This window comes from Porites lutea, chromosome 9 (genome assembly GCF_958299795.1).
Source record: "Porites lutea chromosome 9, jaPorLute2.1, whole genome shotgun sequence".
NCBI lineage: Eukaryota > Metazoa > Cnidaria > Anthozoa > Scleractinia > Poritidae > Porites > Porites lutea.
The window spans coordinates 330,001-352,314 of NC_133209.1; the positions used below are offsets into that span (position 1 = coordinate 330,001).

The 22,314-nt window shown below is 37.8% G+C and overlaps 3 protein-coding genes across 4 annotated transcripts in view; 2 read left to right on the forward strand and 1 right to left on the reverse strand.

Annotated features, from left to right (window-relative positions):
- Positions 1–3,300, forward strand: part of LOC140947395 (pleiotropic regulator 1-like) — an 8,673-nt gene extending 5,373 nt beyond the window's left edge. Inside the window, exons 8-13 of the mRNA XM_073396481.1 lie at positions 184–285; positions 452–544; positions 1,359–1,477; positions 1,767–1,906; positions 2,320–2,513; positions 3,039–3,300. Of these exons, the coding sequence (XP_073252582.1) occupies positions 184–285; positions 452–544; positions 1,359–1,477; positions 1,767–1,906; positions 2,320–2,513; positions 3,039–3,098 (708 nt within the window). The 3' untranslated portion in view covers positions 3,099–3,300. The remainder of the gene's footprint in view (positions 1–183; positions 286–451; positions 545–1,358; positions 1,478–1,766; positions 1,907–2,319; positions 2,514–3,038) is intronic.
- A 958-nt stretch (positions 3,301–4,258) lies between these two features.
- Positions 4,259–6,399, reverse strand: LOC140947396 (small ribosomal subunit protein uS12). Its single transcript, XM_073396482.1, has 3 exons — positions 6,314–6,399; positions 6,026–6,185; positions 4,259–4,560 (listed from the first exon to the last, which is right to left on the reverse strand). The coding sequence occupies exons 1-3, from the start codon at positions 6,315–6,317 to the stop codon at positions 4,293–4,295; spliced, it is 432 nt and encodes a 143-aa protein (XP_073252583.1). The 5' UTR covers positions 6,318–6,399; the 3' UTR covers positions 4,259–4,292.
- A 4,866-nt stretch (positions 6,400–11,265) lies between these two features.
- Positions 11,266–21,827, forward strand: LOC140948792 (sodium- and chloride-dependent GABA transporter 2-like). Of its 2 annotated transcripts, none has more exons than XM_073398057.1 (8): positions 11,266–11,407; positions 14,848–15,108; positions 16,988–17,541; positions 18,062–18,172; positions 18,651–18,890; positions 19,015–19,376; positions 19,564–19,729; positions 20,150–21,827. In XM_073398057.1, the coding sequence occupies exons 1-8, from the start codon at positions 11,389–11,391 to the stop codon at positions 20,414–20,416; spliced, it is 1,980 nt and encodes a 659-aa protein (XP_073254158.1). In that variant the 5' UTR covers positions 11,266–11,388; the 3' UTR covers positions 20,417–21,827. The 2 variants fall into 2 exon arrangements, with proteins under 2 accessions (XP_073254158.1, XP_073254159.1); XM_073398058.1 differs by lacking the exon at positions 11,266–11,407 and adding an exon at positions 14,439–14,722.
- Positions 21,828–22,314: the final 487 nt, after the last annotated feature.

The following is a 22,314-nucleotide window of genomic DNA, read 5'->3' on the forward strand; positions in this document are numbered from 1 at the left end:
AAACAGACAGCTTTTAAAAAATTCCAAGTAAAGACAATACAATTAGGATGAAACAGGCTTTTAAGATTTTGGAATGGCATACTGCTAACTTGCCAGGGACCTGCACATCCTAAAAGTATTGGTTTGACTGTCATTTTATTTGTGTTATTGTTTTATGAGGTTTTTTCTTGTATTTCCTTACAGGTCGTACGACATTACCATGGTCATTTGAGTGCAATCTATTCCTTGGATCTTCACCCAACAATTGATGTATTGTTCACATGTGGCAGAGATGCAACAACCAGGGTAAAAATATATTATATTATTACTGCTCAGGAAGGAAACTTTTGAGTCCACAATCAAGAAGTGGTTAAGAATTGTATCATGTCACAAAAATGTTTTGTTTTTGTATGACATGCTTCAACTAAGGACTGGCTACAGATACATGAAATATTTTTTACTTCTTCCACAGGTTTGGGACATGAGAACGAAAGCCTGTATTCACACATTAACTGGACATACAAGCACAGTAGCAGTTGTAAGATCACAGGCTGCAGAACCACAGGTAATGTAGTTAGTATTTACAAGGAGAACCTCTCTTGAAGTTGTGGACAGTGCCTTAGGTTGAATAAATAATCTGTGAGTCTCCTGAAGTCCTGATAATTTAATAATAGGGAGCTTTAGCAATGATTGCAGGGATGGCAACAAGAACGTCAAAAAACAATAAGTTTGATCAGCAAAACAACAACTCTACATGTGCATCACGCTTTTTTGTACATTTCTTTTCCGTCACTGCATGACTACAATGTAAAATTCCCTAAAGCAACGTTTTATGGAGGACGTAAACACAAGACTACAAATTTCTTTCTCTCTCTCTAAACGTGGGTGCAGTAACCAAGTAATCAGTTCCAGGGAAATTCACCTACATTTGAGATTTAACACAAGTCAGAATAATCGCGACAAAGTTTGAAAAAAAGCAAAGTCTTTTAAATAGTGAGGTTTTTGCTGTCATGGCCATTGTCGTGGCTATAAGCTTCCTAATTTTATGCACAGCAGGCAGGAGGTGGCTTGATTCCTTACCCAGGTCATCTCGTTAATGTTGTGCAACAGAAATACTAGATCTTATTTGTACAAACACGGGATACAAGCATGTGATGTGTCCCATGCAAGAAAGATCTAGAACAGCACTTAACTTTTGGTGGTTCATTTCCTCTTGTAATATGATATGTACATACTGTTCAAGCCAATAAATCTGTAAAATGTGTACTGGGCTGAAAAAGAAGTCATTCAATAACTGCTAAAGTTCATCAGTCAGTGCGTGACTCATTTTTCCATGGTTTTATAGTCCATTGCATTTTATACTGTTTTATATTTTATAGGTTATAACAGGAAGCCATGATTGTACTATTCGTCTGTGGGACTTGGCAGCTGGCAAATCTAAAGTTACACTGACAAATCACAAAAAAAGTGTTAGAGCACTAGTCTTGCACCCAACTCAGTAAGTGTCACTAAGCACTGTGTTGATTACAAACACAGTATGTAGTTTTAAAAATAGCCAATGAAAAATAATGTTTAACTACAACACTGACTACTAGTAGGCTGGCCAGCAGTGGTTAAGATTCAGTATGCACTGGGTACTTGAAACCTGATACACATAATTTTGGGTTAATGTCAAATCACAGGGTGAGCTAAAGTTTCCTATGCTTATTGTGTTAATACAGTGTAGTTTGGCTTTAGTCATGCCTTTAAGCTAACCTCTGCTCTTTCAATATTATTGTACTTTGTAGATTTTCATTTGCATCAGCTTCACCAGACAACATTAAACAGTGGAAGTTTCCAGATGGTAATTTCCTTCAGAACCTTATTGGACACAATGCTATTGTAAATTGTATGGCAGTCAACTCAGATGGAGTTTTAGTATCAGGAGGTGGGTATAGTTATGTAATCATCTCTGAAAATTCTGTTTATCCATGTGAAGGACATAATGTTTCTATTCCCTTATTTTTGTAATCCTAACCTTAATACTACCTATGGTTAAAAAATATTAATTACTACTCTTAAAACTCCAAGTAAAAACAGATTAAAATAGCAAAGAAATTAATCTAGCTGAACCAATATTGGTGAAAAATGCAGCATGTCTTCTGTAATATGGATGCTTGAAAAGTTAAGTCATAAATTTTAGTTGATTTTTTATGGCAGTGGAAATCTTTTTTGGTCATGACATTTCAGCAAAAAGATTTTTTATGTTCTGATTTCTCTAATTTCTACTCAATTTATCCACGAGTGTTCCCTATAGTTACTTTGCCCATCAGTGAAACTAATACTGCTGTACTCTATCAGGTGATAATGGCACAATGCATTTTTGGGATTGGAAGACTGGCTATAACTTCCAGCGCTCTCAGGCTTCTGTACAACCTGGGTCACTTGACAGTGAAGCTGGTATCTTTGCCATGACATTTGACCAGAGTAGTAGTCGTCTCATCACATGTGAAGCTGACAAGACTGTGAAGATTTACAAGGAAGATGATACAGCAGTGAGTATTAGTCGATTTTGGGCAGAGACAGGGATGTCGCCAAGAGCCGGCTAATTTCACTGGCTGAAAAAGAGCTTACCACCAGCTTTTCCTATGCTACATCCCTGCGGAGAATTTCTAACCCCCACCCTGGCCCGGGTTTCTCGTAGCATGGTTAGTGCTAACCAGTGTTAAATACCATGGAAACTTATACATTTTGATACCTCTTAACCAGTGGTTAGCGCTAACCAGGCTTCAAGCAACCGGCCCCAGTTTGCTAAGTTTGAGAGCCACTAAATGGTTTAACAGAAGAATCAAAGCTCATCTTGTTCCATTATTTATTTCATTGCCCATTGTTTCTGGCTTTACAAAGGCCATCAACCCAACTTTATGGCTTTAACCAAGTAACTTGGGGTAAAGGAGGAAATAAGCCTTAATAATAATATTGAAGTTAAGTTGAAACCCTGCATGCCCTCAGCCTCTAAATATTAGAAAAACCCCTCCATCATTTATAATGACAACCCTTTCTTGCTTTGTTGTTGTTAGAGTGAAGATACACATCCGATTAACTGGAAACCAGAGATCTTGAAGAGAAAGAGATATTAGACTACAGTTTGTAGCTGATGGAATAGACAGACTTATAAACATCTTGCCTGGCCAAGGTCAATGCTGTTCAAACACCAGGAGGCCAAAAATGATAGTGAATATTATTTTAAGGACTGTAAATAAAGTTTCTTTGTACAGAAAAGGATTGATTTTTTTCTTTCATTTTGTAACAAAAGATTTTGGATTCCCAAGTGAAATTTGATTTTACCAGTATGTTTGTCACTTGGGATTAGCTTGTCTTCTCTTGTCCCTTGCTTTTTCTGGTACCAACATTAACTCTGTCCTGTAGAGTAACTTCATTGGTCAAGTAAAGCTGTTGTGAGTGAACAAGTAATTTTGTCATAATATGGCTTGTTCATCGGACAGTTATGATGAAGCATATCCATCATTCTGAATGGCTGTCTGCGCAGGCAAAATAAGTTTATCTTACCTGTGTGGGATTTACTGCTTTGTTTTGCACAAAGAGATTTTGTTTTAGCCACAAAGTAAATCCTTTACTGACCAAGCTTGTTAGGTCAAAATGGCTGAATATTAACCTCATTCTTAGCCTTGGTCCATAAAAGTACAAGAAAGAACCTGGCCAATATCAGCCATCTTGACCTCAAGCTTGGTCAATAACATGTATATCAAGAAAACAGCTTCTTTGCGCAATTTGCGGCTTCACACCACACAGTAACAAGTACATGGCATTGGACTGAATTTCCAACACGTTAACAAGAATGGAGGGAAGCACCAGCACATGACACCAAGCTTTTTGCACAAAATACTTATTGCATTTTATGGGAAGTAAGAAACCGTCTGTTTATGTCATGATTGAGTAACACAACTGCAAAATGAGTCGACTCCCTCTTGTCAAAGAGGATGTGGCATGCCCCGGATTCAATAATTATTAATGTAGGCACAAGGATTAGGAGTCGGTTAATGCACAGCATTATGTGCCAGAGGTCTCAACACCCTACTTTTGACTTCTTTCCTTTTCATGTCGCTTTACTCATAAAACAAACAGAGCACTGATGGAGAGAGGTTGGAGGGGGAGGGGATGAGTGCACCATTGGCCTAAAGTTTGTCTGTCAAATGAAGAATCATACGTGCTTCTGTTGTAAAATAAGGACCTTTACCTTAAGCATTATTAATAAAGAGAAATAAAGGAAACATTCAAGCACTTTACACAAGTTTATTCTTGTAACTGAAAAATTAAGATCGAGGACGTTCCTTCTTCTCCTTGAACAGAGCAAGAAGTGACACGTTGGCAACCTTCACAACCTTGAATCGCACTCCAGGGATATCACCAACAGCGTGACCTCTTCTGCCAAAACCAGAGATTAAAACTTCATCATTTTCTTCAATAAAATTAAGGCAACCATCATTAGGCACAAAGGCAGTGATCTTCTTTCCATTCTTAATAAGCTGTACACGCACGCACTTTCGGATGGCAGAGTTGGGCTGCTTGGCTTCAACACCTCTGTGAAAAGTCACAAAAGCCACAGTTGAAATATAAAAATGTGTCATCGGCAAGGCAAATTGTAAGGGACTGTCATTAAAGGCTGAGGACAGGAGATTTCCTCCTGCTAAAGTGGACCCTAGAAAATGACAAAGGTCAAGGGCCTGGCAAAATAATTTGCTAAAACAAGGTTTCATTATATTAAGCTTCTTTTCCATATAGTTTACGACTACTGTGGAAGAAAATCTTGTTCGTTATACTGACTAATTATTTGACTTGTTATATGGAGGTTTGTTACATTGAGGTTCCACTGTCTTATAAGCATGAACCCCACTACTATCATAGGAAACAAAATAGAAACAGCATGAAAAGAACCTTGTAGCTGTTTAATTCCCATACACCTGGCAACTTGAAATTTAGCAACAGCCCTACTGTAGAAACAGCTTAACAGACTTAGGTAACATAAATTTGCCAATATTAACACTAAACAATGTAAATTAAAGAAAAGTAAGCAATGCAAGTAGAAGTTATTCTTAGTTAATCAAAATACATGTGCTTCCTCAGACCACAAGGCCTGCACTAACCAAACCACTCTTAGTTTAATGTCCAAAATGTCTGCGAGCAGGTGACTGGGTTAATCTGAATTATCGGCATGACTGTCACAGGCCACCCAGTGAATATGAACACACTTTGTTTTTCGAGGAAATAGCACTGGGCAGTCATGGAGTGCTTCAGCCCAGTGACTCTAACCTCGGGCATCACTCCATTCTTATTCAAAGACATTAAAACTGACACCCAAAAACTATTTCTTTACAGTCTATACAAGAAAAATACCAAAGGAAGAGAAAAACACACAGCCTTCTATTGTTCTGTTATATTATCTTAAAAACTGCAGGTGTGTGGTTCACCCTAGTCAGATCATGCCCCTGGTTAAATCATTTTGACAGTCTAGAGGGTGGTTGGAGTCAGAAGTATAAACCAATCACAATGCATGTTCCCACACTTTGTGATTGGTTTGGTTCTTCTGCTTCTGCTTCTGCTTCCAACTCCGACAATCTGGTTTTCACTAGATCACGAGCGGAACATAAGTGACAGAATCATGAGCGGCATCAGAACGCTGTTTTCACTAGATTATAAGCTCTACGCTTATAATTACGACTCCGACTCGGGCTCAGTCGCTAGTGAAAATCATAGCCACTAATGATTAGTTAGACTTGTGTCAATACACGCCTTTGGAAATTGGTTTGAAGTAAAATAAAGATTTTAATCATAGCATATTGAAACAGGATAAATATGTACTGGTTATAAACGGCTAAAAAGTCGAGATTTCGACTGCGAAAAAAAATAGCTCAAAAATAAATCCTCAATTTACTCGTAATAGTCCACACTTCTCTCAAGTCTTACATCTTGGTCTTCCTTCTCATCGAAATTAATATGCACAAGAATGGAGCAAGGACATGAAGAAACAACAACTATAACAACTTACACTTTCTCAAGAACGATTCCTTTGGCGTGAGAGGCACCACCGAAGGGATTAGCCTTAAGAGCTGTTCCCAAATGGGCCTTCTTGTAATTTTTGTCGTGCCATCTTTGCTCTCGGCGGTGATTTTTGAGTTTGCGAGCAGTTCTTAAACCTCTTGGCTTTCCTTTAGGAAAAAGGCACCAGGACACAGCAAGGTTATCAATAAGCAATAAATGATGAATTTTTGCTGTGCTTCAAACGCTGCAATGAGTAATAAGTATCAAAAATTCGACCAACACGTGTTATACTTACCCATCTTTTTCTACCAAGCAAACGAAGAGAACTAACCATGGTGCACCGCGAGGCTATATACTGAATATTATGGGATAAAGCCAGTCCATCATTCACTGCGCACATCAGAAATCAAAACCAGGCCCTTATCGGGCTCTTCAGAGCAAAATTTTTAAAAGCTTTGATGTCAAAATTGATGTTTTTATCCTGTATAACTTATACGCAGGCTATTTTCAAGACATATACCCTTCTTCTCCCTATTCAAAAATAACTGAAAAGTGATTTTGCAATTTTAAAACGCGCGTAATAGACCTTTTCACGATGTTTTCAACTTTTTATATGGACAAGTTAGAGGAAATCCGTCGACACCACTGAAAAGAGCGCCTTACAATTAATAAGATTGCTAAATTTAAAAGTGATACGTCTCGAAGGTATAGCTCTGCAAAGCTGCGAAAATTTAGAGACGTTTGTATGGTGGGGGGGTTTGGGTGGTGGACAAGTTTTTGCCCCCCCCCCCCCCCCCCACCCCACCATACAAACCTGTGTTAAATTTCAACAGATCACTTTTAAACTTGGCAATATTACTAATTTTAGGCGCTCTTTTCATTGGTGTTGAAAGCGCACAGAAAGGACTAAACTCGACTTCCGGTGCCCAATTTGCCGCTCTGCTATAGGTCAAGCCAGTTGTTTGATTTGCGCGCGCCGTCGTCAACTAACGTTCCCGTTCTGTTGCTAAATCAGCCTATTGTGTTTGTGGTGTTGAAGAATATTTTTTTCTGTGTTTGTGGTAGTTTTAGTTATCTCAAAATTAAATTTTTGCTAGAAGTGAAAGAACAAAAACAAAAGCACTCAAGTGCGATGGAGCGCACTGTCCTATTACACCGTCCTGATAGCCAATCAGGTTAGAGAATTTTGTTACAGTTATGTCATATCCTGTTTTACGAAATACATGTATAGTAGAAATGATATGATTGGTGAAAAAGAGTCCACTTAAACGAAATGCTGCACGTGCTTTCAGTGCACGCGGCTTGAGTGAAAGGTACCTGACTTTATCGGGCACATCAGGGGACGTCTGAATCAGTAAAGAAACTAGATTAATTAGAAGTTAATCTCAATCTAGGTTCACGTTGCGCAACTACGAGACTTTTGCTGCCCAGCGAAGCGCGTTAAATGGACTTCTCTTAAAGGAACTGACCGTCGGACACATTTTTGGCTTTCAAACAAGTCTGCGGCAAAACAGTCAGTTTCATTCTCAAAAGTTCATGAGGCACGAAGTTATACCTCGCCTTTTATATTCGAGCCGTCAGGACCAACACACTAAAAATACGACTGTTTTGCTGTCCATAAACAATGAAGCCATAAACTGTATCGGATTAAATGGCGTATTCAAGTGACAAATCTTTTCCAAACTAGATTCAACGCATAGAAATATTGACAACTAGAGCTAATGACCTTTTCATGATACTTTTAAAGCAACTTCAGCGCGATTTTCCATAGCAACGGGTGCAAAACTTTAGCAAAAGTAAGCAGTTAGCTTGATTACTATTAGCCACAAGACGCTTTCTTTGTTGGGACTTCAACAGCCAATAATAATAATGAAGTCTTTTAACAATGACAATAAAGAGCCTACATCAAAAGCTCTTAGAAATGCCGACTTTGCATTATTAAGAAGGATTTTTGTTTACTTTAAAATAAGAGTTTTCGCAATAACCTTTATCATCTGTAGTCAATCTCTTCCTGGGCGAGTAGCAATTATGTCTTCAGTGAGTTCAGATGTATTCACAGGTAAGTGTTTTTGAGATGTTCATAGACTGATCAGGCACATCAGTTACTCAATTAACTTGTCTGATAATCGCATAATCAAATTAACGGTCTTCAGGCTGCATTCAGACTGCATAAGGTGGCATATTTCTGATCAGCATTCGTAAAACAAAATATAAGGTGGTGACTGACGAAAGTTGACAGAAGAAAACACCAAAACTCAAACAAAAACCAAGTGACTGCTGTATTGGGTCCCCTCTTGTCAGAGTGCAAGTTAAGATTTTTAAAACAAACTTCTCGTACAGAATGTGATAAAGTGATAACAAAACTGCATAGGAGGCATACTCCAATATAAGCGTCTTTATTGGAAATATAAAGATCTATAAAACTTAGAGTAGACATATACTAGTGGTGAAAAAAGAGCAATCATGCCAGAAAATTTTCCTTCACGTAATAACTAATGAGGAAAACTAAGCTGGGAAACTCGAACCATGATTTCGCAACTTGCAGCATCAAGACCGAAATGAAGTATGGGAGTGTCAAACTAAGGTCGGCGGTGACCTGGACCTTACCTTGGGTTACAGAGGATATTATTTTCTATTAGAAATTGAAAACAAAATTTAATAACATTTACAACGATTTACAAAATGGTCAAACGTATTTATACATACATTTATACCAGTTGATACGTATGCACGCCTATCGGCAGAGTGCTCAATAGAAGGACTAGAGAGTAGTATAATTAAGGTTATCTTGAGGTTATCTGGTGTCAACGTGAGATCCGACTTGGCATTTTTATTACTATTTAGTTTCGTACCGCACGGCATATACAGAACCCCACATACATTTATACAAACTTTTATTGAGAGTCCTACCCGTCTTCTTTCCTCCACCTCAACTAAGGGACCGGTCATTATTTATCGCCTGGGGGGGGGGGGGGGGGGGGGGGGGGTCGGAGGATTTTGGGCTAAACACGATGAAATTTAGCCGATCCCCCCTTTAAATGTTGTTTTATTGAAGTGATCCCCCCTCATAACTATATATAACTTTCGTGATCCCCCCCCCCCCCCCCCATGTCTTTGTACCCATATTCACCTTTCGACGTGTATATTTAGTGTTTTAAACGTTCACATACAGGTAGTATTTCTAACTATGATGTACTTACAGCATAATAAAGCCGTCATCGCGCAGTCTTTTTTTAAAAGTGTTTCTTGATCCGTGTCTTTTTCTAGTCTGGATCCAGACATCTGAATTCAGTTGACATACAAGCAATCTTGCTTAAAACTGCAAAGTGCTTGAAACTGCAATCAGTGCTTGAAACTGCAAAGTTCCTTTTTTTAGAGTGCCAAATAGCAGTCCGTTTCAGTTATCAGAAGTTTATATAGTTCACAATTTAGAATTCACCTGTCATGTTTAAAGATGAATATTAGCTAAGTCATGAGCACGTTATAAAAGGAAAAATATAAAAGCGTTAAAACAAAGCTTTCTCGATATAAATTGAAATGCACAAATTCGCCAGTGTGACAGACTTCCGTTTTTTTAAATAAAGTTGTGTTAATAGAACAAATTGAGATTGCAAATGCCATCATCTCCCAGCAGAATGGGCACATTTATGTTGTATGCTTTCAAACTGGCATTGTTCAAGCAGATTTGAGTGGTCCCCCCTCTGAATCCTTCCAAAATTTTCAGTGATCCCCCCCTTTTGGGCTCTCAGTTACGACTGATCCCCCCCAAAATCCTCCGACCCCCCCCCCAGGTGATAAATAATGACCGGTCCCTAAGAGACAAGTTTCAAAAGACCAATATCATTTTAAACAAATCATAACCTTGCAGGTCTCAAGAGATTAAGCACCTCTGGTACGAGACTACAACCGCTAATACAGTCTCACGGCATACAGCAATTGTATGTCTTTTGTCCTTGAAATAAATCCAAACCTATATACAATATAATATTTCTTGCAGAGCTAAGATTCTTGTGCAGCTTTGATCTGTATCTCTCGTAAGAAATGACCGGGTCTCCTAAAGCATGTATTCAGTGTTTTCCACTGGTTCCTTTTTTCCAGATGTTCCTCCAAGTCCACGAAGCACAGACTTAAGAGCAATGCAACATTCTTTCATCACAAAACATCTGTATGAACCAAATGAAAAAAATGGTGAGTCATGTTTTTTTCAAGTAAATGTTTCCGCAAAATGCACGGTCTATAGTCGTGCTTGGTTGTCACGAACGCGAATTTGTTTTAGGAGGCATTAAAGACTTCAATAATTTAAGATAGTGCGCTTAACTATCGGTGTTTAACTGTTTGTGTGTTAGAGACTTTTGTTCTTGGGCCATCGAAGTTTGATAAATAATAAAACACAAACAGCGGTGACAAACATTGTGAGTTTACGCATCTTTATAAACTTGATGTTTCCCATGCTATTCAAGATAGATCGTCATTTTCTTTAACGGTCACTTAAGATCACTTTTGAAAATGTATGTTGAATAGCATACGAAATGTCAAGTTTATAAAGATGGGAAAACTCCCAATGTTTATCACCGCTGTTTGTGTTTGATGTTTGTATGCTATTGGCGCGTACATAATACGTTCATCATCATCATTATCATTTTTCGAGGGACTGAAAGAAGGAGTACAAGAGATCATAATACGACTGTTATGATCTCTTGAGGAGTTCGAGAGTTTGCAATATGCTCCGAGTAATCAAGGCAGGCAGAAAAAGAGAAAAACAGAAACGTGTAGTTTCATGCATCATTTCAGTTGATGAGGCGACTTAGTTTTCCCACGCTTGCCTTGGAGTTTACGTGTTCGTGCTGTCATCTGATTGGTTAGACGAACTTTTGGTGTAAACCATAACACTATGTTTTTTACTACTGAACCATGGGATGCCAGGGGGCCTTTTATCTTATTAGCGTGTTTTTTCTATCAATGGCGCATATTTCATCTTCATTTCACGGAGTGCTGCATACGCCATCAAACTTGGAACAGCTTTCAATGCTACGGAAAATAGACGATATACTCCCCAAAACATTTCACTTCCTATACCGAACGACCTGTAACCTCATCCTCTGCGCCTTTTAAAAGAATCTTGAATTGTTAGTCACGTGTAACAGATAGAGAAGAACTAACTTTATAATCCACCCCCAAAACTTTAGCTAACACTTGCTTTGTTATTCAAACACATTCAAGAGATAATTCAATTGATAATTGTGAAGCTACATGACTAATGAACCGCAAAATGCCTTTCCCATTTCGCAATACGAGTGTATACTGAATACTTGTTTCGAAGAAGTTTAGCCGCATATTTCTTATCACGACTGATCAAAGAAGCAACAGTGAATGATGTCAGGTCGACAAGGTAGGTTAAGATGGGGTTATGTCACGGTAGTAACAGAATAAGATCCTCTTTGTGATAGTCAAAACATAAATATACGTACTTCTCTCCGTTAATGATGGTTGTTTTGGGTTATCGATCGCTGCTGGAGCGATCCTTTTCTTTCGATCTAACAAAAGTTATCCTATGACTACTAAACAATCAAATCAACGCTGCAGAATGTAATTTTAACTATCTCTCGCCCGACCAAATGCCTTGCGCGTCCTTTGCTTACACTCGCAATATTTAAAAAACAATTTGATTTAGTCTTTGACGTGCTCTCAACCGGAACATGGGTTGGATGAGGAAGAAAAGTGCTGCAAGATCTCAGCGATCCAACTTCTGATTGAACCCGCGACAAAATCATTTATGGATAGTGCGATTTCTCGCGTCAGTATGTTAAAACTGCGAAAAGCCCAAGGGCTGCAATATCTTTTATGGGTATCGATACTGAGAAATATGGAGGGCGGCCTTCTTTTGTTAACCTCCTAAAACAATTACAGTCAAGCGAAGGTTGTATCACTGAGTTTAAATCTCACCCAATAGTTATGTTCACACGGACCTCACTGAAATCATAGTTGATAATTACGCTGAAATTAGGCAAGTAAAACAAACCAATCAATACCTTGAATGTCATGCCAAAGAAGGTACATGATATTGTCATTGATAAAATTCCTGAGCCAAAAATAGCGTCTTCAAGAGCGCGAAGTTGAAAAACGCGTTGCAAGAGAGAAACTGACCACCATGGTGTTAAATATTGGTACACGTGGAATCGACTTTCAGGGGGTTACTTATAAAACTACCCAGTCATTATGGATATGTTACTGGCCGAGTTAGTATCCCATCCCAATCAAGTTTTTACTTAATGCCATTTCTTATCAATTCCAAGGGTCAATCGAGTTCTAAAAGTAGAAATCCACGGCGTAACATGAAGGGCAGCTAGACAGGTCACCTAAACAAATCATTATATCTTTCATCTGAAGTGCTTAAACATTTTAACAGTTCACAATCACTCAGGATTTTCCTAAGCCCTCAGTCGTTTATATCGGCCTTGCTTGACGTTTCAAACATCACGTCGACTATTTGAATGGTTCGTAGGAAAAGAAATCGTTCGGTTAGCTTTAAAAAAATAGTAGAAGTTAACCGCGTTAATTTAAAAACATGTAAAAAATGTAATGTCTTCGACACAACTAAATCTTTTTTTTTTTCTCAATAGCTCAACGGCCTACTGTTCGTACCAGCGCACTGTAAAAAAGCTATATACAAAATATATCACAGGAATAACAATACCCTGATGACCTTCTTGTTAGACAATGTGGGCAGACTGACAGCTGTACACGCTGTTGATCGTGAAATAAGTCAAAAACTTCCTAAGCGACTTGACAGTATCAAATTTACTTCCTGTTTTGCAAACCAGCACACTAGTCAAACCGCGCGGACCCTGCTTCAGTCTTTACTTTCAGTCCTCTTCCCTTACTTCAGCAAAATTGGTAATTTTTCTGTTTTCTCTGATGGGCCTCACGTCCGCACTGATCTGGCAATTTATAAGTGCTACATTAAAATGCTCCACTTCGGACAATGTTTGTGTGAATGTGTTTTAAGTGTTTCACTGTAAGGTGGTTTAGTGTGCACACAAGGTCGCAAATTCTTCAGTTACCAATGAACTTTTTATCAAACGAAAACGGACGTTTCATAAGCGAGTCAGTGTGAAGGAAACTGGTGGTTAAAACTGCAAAACATTTAGCAACTGTTTTATTAGTCCGGAACCCCCTGACTAAAACAGTTCTTAAATTAGACGTTGCAGCCGGCGGCTAACTGCTAGCGGCCAGTCCCCAGGGTAAAGTCATGTTTCAACCCAACTAACTGATTTCATTTGACATTATAGAGGGTCACTATCGCGAGAAAACATGAATGTCGTTCATTCTGAGAATCAAGAGCGGTTAAAAACCTTCATATAGCAAATTTCACGGCTTGTTTAGTAAGTCCAGTAGCCTACGTGTAGCCACACCCTCCCCCCGCAAGGAACCGTTAGTAAGTCCAGTTGACTTATAAGACTATTATGAGCTTCCTGCTTTTCCAGACTGATTTTGAAGCCCCTTATTATCCACGTCCGGTTTAAATGACATGGCTAATACAGACTTGGTTTAACAAAAGACTTTCTCATATTAGTCTTCGCAAATAAGTTGACTTTTACAAAAAAAATTATAATTCCTAAAAGGCTTCACACATGACACTATAACTTTCTTTAAAAATTAACGTCAACATTCTAAAGAGACAAGTATAAAAGAAGATGACTGATTAGTACAAGTGGTGGGCGTTAGTTTATGACAAATCCAAAAGAGTTGTTGTTTGATCACGTCAAACTAATAATGTACACCATCAAATATGAATTTCAAGGTCTTACCACCGAGTATTCCAATGTATTAAGTACATACACCTGTTAGTATAAGTAAACTGGCATAAAATTCGTGATGTGTTTCTTATTAGCCTCAGTCAATCCAGCACCGAACCGCCTTAGTTGGCCGGCCTATCACCAAAAGTTGTCAAATAATGACGATTCGGTAGATGGAGATTTAAGTGGCATTGTGTGGAAAGCGTTAATAACATTTGTGGTGAAAATACACTCACAAAGGTTTCTTTAAACAACCGAGGCATTTTTGTTGATTTTTTTCCTTCGATGAACAGAGTCTAGAAAAGGTCAACACGCACACTGCACGTGTTTTGCTTTCCCGCCAATTTTTCATTCGCGCGCTTTTCTTAAGGAACATTTCCGACATTTTCATGATTAATTTACATTAATAGAAGGACTTAAAATTGCACTTATTTACGTAAAAAAAATAAGAAGCAAACGAACAAGTGTGAAGAAACCATCGCCTTTTGTTTTAAATCCCATAATTGATGCAAAGCTTCCTTTTTTTAGATCAAAGGTCACATTAACGATGTTTGATTGAATAGAAGCGTAGATCCTGTGTGTGTTGGATTCAATGACTGACATAGCTCACATTCCACTTAATCGTAGTTAAACACGCTAACTCGATCTCGTATTTCTCAGAAAACACAAGCTTCATCTTCCTGACCTTCCTACGCCGTGTTTTTGTCGCTCTTGCGGCTGAACGATCCTGATCCAAATCACGTCTCTTACAAGATATAACGGACGAGATTTGTAGTCACATCAAAGTCATCTTGAGTACGGTGAAAAGAGAACTTGTATTCAGTTGTATGATTGATTACGTTATCGTAGCCGTTTTCAACTCCCAGCAAACATAAAACGCGAAATCAACATTATGGCTAATCAACTAGGTAAACTGCTCACAAACTTCGATGTTCAACGTATTTTTAAACAAACCCGCGAAGACTCGATCTGTAGCTGTGTCGTCTTTCTAGATTTGTTTTTGTTGTAATATTTCTGCATCTTGTTTCTTCAGGAGTGGATCTACCAAATGTTCGAGACGACAAGTCCACCGATCTACTAATGCATAAAGCAAAAGATGATCTTGCTTATGAACCTAAGGAATGGAATGGAAAATCGAACACCGACATCGCCCAAACTGAGACTGGCGAAGGAGGAAAAGAAAAACGCGAAACCTGGGGTCACAAGGCGGAATTTATTCTAGCAACAATCGGCTTGGCCGTCGGCTTGGGTAATGTTTGGAGGTTTCCGTACCTGTGCCAGAAAAATGGAGGAGGTAAGGAGGATAGTTTAAATCAATTTCCTTACTGCTAAGTTTGACATAGTAGGAGATCGTACAGACCACCACTAGCTTCCTTATGAAAACAACCATCCATGTGTTCGAATTACGTTGAGAGGTCAGGTCGCGTCTGAGCGCTTTTCAAAAGATCAAATTTATTTTTAATCAAACTGTTATTGATCTTACTCGAAATCATTGAAATTGATCGACTGATGATCTCCTAAAGAAATACACTAGTATCCACGAAATTCACTTGTAAATTTTCCCATTTATACTGCAAAGCTAAAAACTAATCAGAAATTTGCATTTATATGTTGACATAGTAAGCCGTAGTAATCTTGAATCAATTTTTAATGTCGTGACTATTGGACCACAATATTTACACGGAGCGAATGAACACGAAATAAGTACATGAACATTAATTATTCATACGCAACTTAACTTACTATTTTGCAAATTAAAAACATTTGTAAAACTTTATCCTAAGGAAGGCATGGGGGCGCAAGTACGATTCAAATAAGTGCTGAATCTAATATTCCGCCGTATCCATAAAATATTCAATGTTAAAAATCACACAAGACTGAGCCTTACAAATTAAAAAAATCAATGGCCAATCAAAATACAAGAATTAAATAAATAAATAGATAAATAAATAAATAAATAAATAAGAATATAACAATATTCATTTAGTGAGTTATTGTGTGACCCACGAACATTAACTTGCGTGTGCGTTACAGTTCAATTTCCGTTTAGTTTCATTCATTTTTGCAACTAGTTTCATTTTTGTAAGACTGGTTTCATTGTTTAAAGCTACAGTGTGAAATCCCAGGGAATGAAAATCAAAACTTTTTTCCAGGAGCTAATTTGAATTGGCAGTCTGAATTCTGAAACGTTTATCACTTGGTTTTCTGAAATCAATTAAAAGTAGTTTTATTCCGTCATGTTTTTTTAAAGAGGTTTATCGACATATTTTCAGTAATTTACAATGTCTTCAAGTCGTTCTGGCCAACTTTTTTTTATAGACGATATCAACCAATACTCAATCATCTTTTACCTTATGATCAAACCTTATTTCCGTCCCTGGCCCTTGCTACAGGAAACCTGCTATTTTACCCTAACGGGTTTAGTAACGCTAATCATTTCAAATTGTTTTAAGACTTTTAAGGCCAGTTAGGGATGTAGCTATGGAAAAGTTATCTTCAAGCCGACTTTTTACTTAACTGCACTTTGAAAATCACCCCATGTCTTTGTATTTGAGAGCGACAATTTTATTGAACCGGTGTTAAGCACTCTTTAGGCAGTTTTAGCTACATCCCTGACTAGTGTGTTCAACAATTTAGAACACTTGTCCATTTAATAACTTTCAATACATTTATTTACCCTGCAAAATACCTTTATTCTTTTGTACGCTTGTATTTCACTGTTAGTTGTATTATTTCGATAACCGTGAGCATTTGGTTAGGACAATAAAAAGGTCCTATAAATTCAGTTTTCTTTACTGTAAAAAGAATGATCAATTTTATCAATCAAAATTCCATGTCCTGATTTTAAAAAAATGGCAGTGAGTAAATATTTGTCTTGACTTGCATTTCCCATCTCTTTTCTTCAAGCTGACTCAATAATTATTGACAACAAGCTTTAACTTTGACTCATTATTATTGCTATTGTCATAAACTCATTATAACAAAGTCTTGAAGTCTTGCAGTCTTGAGAATCTTACCCATAGTGCAAATGATGTTAATGATATGTTTATCTCAATCTTTATAAACTATATTATTTTTCTAATTTAACCCTTTTTAAAAAATGTCTTCTAATGAGTTTTAAGAACCTTGTAGTGTCATCAAATTTCACATTTGGTTTTTTGGCTGCTCAACAGGTGCTTTTCTTATTCCGTATGTAATCTTCATGGTGATAGAAGGGTTACCACTCTTCTTTCTGGAGCTAAGTATTGGTCAACGAATGAGAAAAAGTGCCATACGATGCTGGCAAGATGTTCACCCTGCCTTGTTTGGAATTGGTGTGGCATGTTTAATGGTTTCTCTTATGCTGTGTCTGTACTATGTAATTGTAATAGCATGGTGTTGTTATTACTTTTTTATCTCATTTACCAACTCACTGCCATGGGTGCATGACAAGCTGTGTCCTGGCTATAACACTTTCAAGGCTCTAGAGAGAGAGCTTGAGGCTTGCAAATTAAACACCACATGTCTTGCAACAAACTACACAACACTGAAGACGAACTACGAGACGTTCCCTGACTGCTGCGTAAGAGATCCACCACAATACTATTTCTATCACCATGCACTGCAGATCTCAACAGACATTGAATCAAGTGGTGTTGGATTGAATGGTAAACTTGTTGGATGTCTTGTGTTTGCCTGGATTATCACATATCTTTGTGTGGTCAAAGGAATTAAATCAAGTGGAAAGGTATTGTTTAATGACAGTAAAGCTGGGGCTAAATGGTCATCATAGTTAAATAAAGTTTCAAACATCATCAACGTTTGGCCAGAACTATAATATCAACTAAGGGCAGCCATCTTGATTTTCAGATGTACCAAGGGTGCGGGCGTTGGGGATTGTAGCTCTAGGGGGAGAGGGGCGAGAAAAATATTTTTCTCGCCTCCTCCCAAACCGTTCCGCACCACCTAAGTAGATTTGATACTCTTCCCCAGGTTAGACTTGGTACAACTGAAAATCAAAATGGCCGCCATTAATGGTAAGATGTGCTCGATCTCGACGATCTCACAGAAAAATAGGAGACTGTGAACAGTCTAACGGGTCTGAGAAAGAAACATTAAGAGATTATGCTTGGTATTCATAACCTGACAAACCAATTTGGCCACCAACCACAAATGTGGTGTGGGATTTATCAATTGTTATCTTAAATTACTGGATACAACATTATATACGCTCTTACTGAGACATTGAAATTCTGTCTTACCAACAGGTTGTGTACTTCACCGCTACCTTTCCATATGTTATTCTGATCATCTTGTTCTTCAGAGGTGTTACCTTGGAAGGAGCAGGAAAAGGTGTCAAGGCTTTTTTCAACCCCAATGTAAGCACTTAGCTCTAGCAAATAAATCTTTCCTGCTGGTCACAAATGGTATCAACAAAATTGTGGGTCACATGGTCTGGAAATCGTGGTTCCACTTATTTTTAACGACGTTAACAGCTCGTTCTCCTGGTATTCTTTGAGTCACTGATTTTAGACCTTTATACAGTGAAATGTTAAATTGATAAGCAAGATTTTGGCCCATCATATTTTACCCTTTACCCCACTTTTGCTCTTGTGTATAAAGCTACACCCTTCATAACTCTCCTTTATTGTACTTGGACACTTCATTTAAAGAAACTGAGGAGAATTAGGTGAAAAATCAAGACAACCCACCATTGCCATTTCTAGGTTTAATTATTATCATGATTTCTGTTTGACAAACCAGTGATAACTGTAGTAACAGGAGAAATTTGATTCTGATCATTCGTAACGCTTTTAAGTGTTAATACCCATCCTATTAAATTATAATGTATTGCAGTGGGAGCTGCTGAAGGACGCTAATATTTGGAAGGATGCTGCTACACAGATGTTCTTTACTCTCAGCCTGGGTTTTGGTGCCCTAATTGCATTTGCCAGCTACATGCCTATTCACAATCAAGTAATGCGAGATGCTTACACTGTGGTATTTGTCAACTGTGGCACATCACTATTTGCTGGCATTGTGGTGTTTTCTATTCTGGGATACCGAGAACATATAACAGGAATCCCAGTCACTGAGGTAAGAATTCTTCCATGAAAATTACTTAGCAGGCATCCCGGCCTTTTAAGTGGGCATTTATTGCACTCATCAACACTAAGCAACCTTATGCAGATTATTTATGAGTCATATTTTTCACCAACAGGTTGGATCAGGTCCAGGCCTTGCATTCATGACATTTTCTGATGCCATTCTGCTAATGGATGTGTCTCCACTCTGGGCCATTCTTTTCTTCCTGATGTTGATTCTCCTTGGAATTGACAGTGAGTTTGGAACCCTGGAAGCAGCCATTGGGCCATTGATGGAGTTAAAGATCTTCCCTAACATGAGGAAGGAATTGTTGACGCTCCTTGTTGCTGTTATCCTGTTCCTCGTTGGCTTGTGCATGGTTTCTGGCCCTGGTTTTTACATCTTTCAAATGTTTGATGACTATTCTGTTACCATTCCATTGCTAGTTATTGCCTTGTTCCAGTGCATTGGAGTAGCATGGGTTTACGGAAATGACAGGTATGAGACTAAGTTAGTGTACAACAAAGTGAAATACACATAAGCAAAAGTTCCAAATGGTCACGAACAAGAATTCTGATGACAATAGTCACAAAATGTGGCACAGCTTTTCATTTGGATAAAAGTAAGGTACATTTAAGGACCAAACACTCTTTCATTGAACTCTTTGTGTGATCTAAATCAACAGATTTGCTGACGACATTGAATTCATGACAGGAAAACGACCATGGATCGGCTGGATGATCTGTTGGAAGTACATCTCTCCAACTGCTTTGTTTGTTGTTCTTGTTGCTCTTGTTGCTCAACAGAGCCAAAAACCTCCCCAGTATTCCAAATTTGTTGGATGTAAACAGGTAAATGGTCATTTTCTAGTATATTCACTAAATTACGCCAAAATATTCAGCTCTATTTCTTGAGGAAAACTATTGAAACCAATTGGATAAAAAATATTTTAAACAATGCTTGTCTTATAATCTTTAAATGTCCTGTACAGGTCAAGAGTTTGCACGCTGTAATATTAAGTTTGAAATCTTTAACCACTTTGCCTTAATTATGGTGCTCTGCCTTTCTGAAAAACCTTTCTCATAATACTTGTTACTACATAATTGTTATTCCATGCATTTTGAAGTTAATGGTACATTAGAAAAACTGGTAATTTTGTGGTGAATACAAAGAAAAAATGCACACATGTACCTCAAATTAGAGGAATCACACTATTAAATTCTTTCCTTTAAATATGTGGCAGGAAGTTAAGCATTCTTTCTCTTTCTCAGGATCCATACAGTGGTAATGGCTCCGATAGCTGGACAATGAAAACTGACTATCCTGGATGGGCGGTATTCATAGTTGTTCTCATTGTCCTTGCTTCCACTCTTCCTATCCTAATATGGCTGATCAAGGACTGGCCAAAGAACTGGCGCACAAGTTTTCATAAAACATTCTGCACTGGCGTCAATAATTATCTCCCTGATCCAAAGAAGGAAGACACTCCACAGAAGGCAGCAGCCACCAACTATGGGGTTGATGGAGGCCACATCTAAACTGTTTATAACACCTACAGCTGCTACACTCATTTGTTGCAAAAGTACATGCAGGAATAATAATTATGAGGTTACCATAAAATTTCATCAGGACTTATATACTTCTCAATGGCCTGAGTGGAGTATTATGGGAGGATTTTTTGAGTTTAAAGGAGTTATGTTTCTACCTATGGTCTTCATTCAAGGCACCAAAACTAGTTTTAGTGATTTTTGCAAACCTACTGCACCCAAAACTACTTGGCTAATGAATGTAAGCATTAGGGTTTTAGCTGTTGTTTGAAACTAGCACATTATTGTAACATCTTTTCTTAAACACTATGAACTATTGTCACTTAATTAAAACAACATAACTTTGCACAATCAAGGTTCCCACATGAAACCTGGGCCTTTGAAATTTCTCTTTATTTTGACAAGAGCTAGACAACAGAAAATGCTGAGCAAAAGTTTTTCTGGCTTGCAAATTCATGACAATTGCAATTCATTAAGGATTTAGGAGCACGAGTTATACGTAATAATCTAGGAAGATCAGCCTTCAAGTCTTTCACCCTCATTTCCTATACGTTGTTACTAGTACACAAAACGTAGGAAAAGGAAAAACGAGCGTGATTAAGTGCACACAATTTATTTTCTGTACCACAAACAACAAGTCATCAATTTTACAAAGTTTCAGATTCTTGAACACCATGAAATGTTGGATTTTAAATTTTTGTTTGTGTGAAAGTCACATGTTGACACACTAACAGTTTCCTGGTTCATGATGTCTGTTAAAATATTGCTTGTCTTTGGCTTAACTACCAGGACCTGGAAAAAAGCTGTGCATGATTTTTTGTGGTATTTATGGTTTAATCAAATTGATTAATTTTGCACAAAATACAACAGCTCTCCCATGGGATTCAGATATGACATGGCATAACAGAACCATTACCTGTAGGGTTATTATTAATGTTGATTTGTCTACACTCATTTGAAGACTGTTACCACAGACAGCTAAACTTATGGTGTATAAGAAAGTGGTAGAATAACTTAAGTTGGGTCATACTTATGGTGCTTAAGCGGGTCATGCTTATAGTGGCTAGAGGAAATCAACGGCACTCTGGCCCTTAGAGATAGCCCTGAGCCTTAACTGTTTAATAAGCCTGTACTGTTAGTCAAACAAATTCAGAATTAGCACAAGGCATTTTGCCTTATCAGAAACCACTATGTATATAAAGCTAATATATAACCTAATTGCAGGAGCTTTATATTTCTTGTAGTGTTTGTTGAACTAATTAAGCCTTGGGCAGTAGGTTTTAGGTGATATACTCCCGAACGTAGCTGGTTTTGCTGCCTTTTGGGAGATTGTAAGATAAAGAGAAATGTATTAAAATGCATTACAAACCATGGTCAATGAATAAAACTGTGCTTTAAGCTGTTTCTATCTTTTTCAATGGCTGATAAGTACGCTACATGTAACAAATTGTATCTGGTGTATGAAAAAAATGCTCTTCAAAACCACTTTTTCCTTTTTAATGTGGTTACCAAACAGCAACACTGGGGTAGGTTTTGGGCCAATAACTGCCACCTACTGTAATCTGCTGGACCTTTTCTTTGAGAGATTTTGCCTTCAAAATGATGCCTCATTATTTTAAGAAATAAATCAACGATCAAGCATAACACCTCACTCTGGGCACTAGCTTGTACCAAAGCTCATCTTTTGAATATGTCAACATTTCAAATATTACACCGAGGGTAGTAAAATAATGCCCTTTTGGGCTTAACAAATCTCAGTGTAATGCTGATTTTCAGAGCATCTGACTTCATGGGGGCCATGCTCGTGGTTAAGAACAAAAGCAAAGTAAAAACTTTATTCTTTTTTCATGCAAATTCTGCAAAAAAGTGTTCTAAATTGTCTTGCCCAT

Coding starts and splice junctions, on each gene's coding strand:
- LOC140947396 (XM_073396482.1), bottom strand. Junction 4,561..6,025: donor GGAATCGTTCTTGAGAAAGT/GTAAGTTGTTAT, acceptor GACTTTTCACAG/AGGTGTTGAAGCCAAGCAGC.
- LOC140948792 (XM_073398057.1), top strand. Junction 18,891..19,014: donor CAGGAATCCCAGTCACTGAG/GTAAGAATTCTT, acceptor TTTCACCAACAG/GTTGGATCAGGTCCAGGCCT. Junction 19,730..20,149: donor AATTTGTTGGATGTAAACAG/GTAAATGGTCAT, acceptor TCTCTTTCTCAG/GATCCATACAGTGGTAATGG.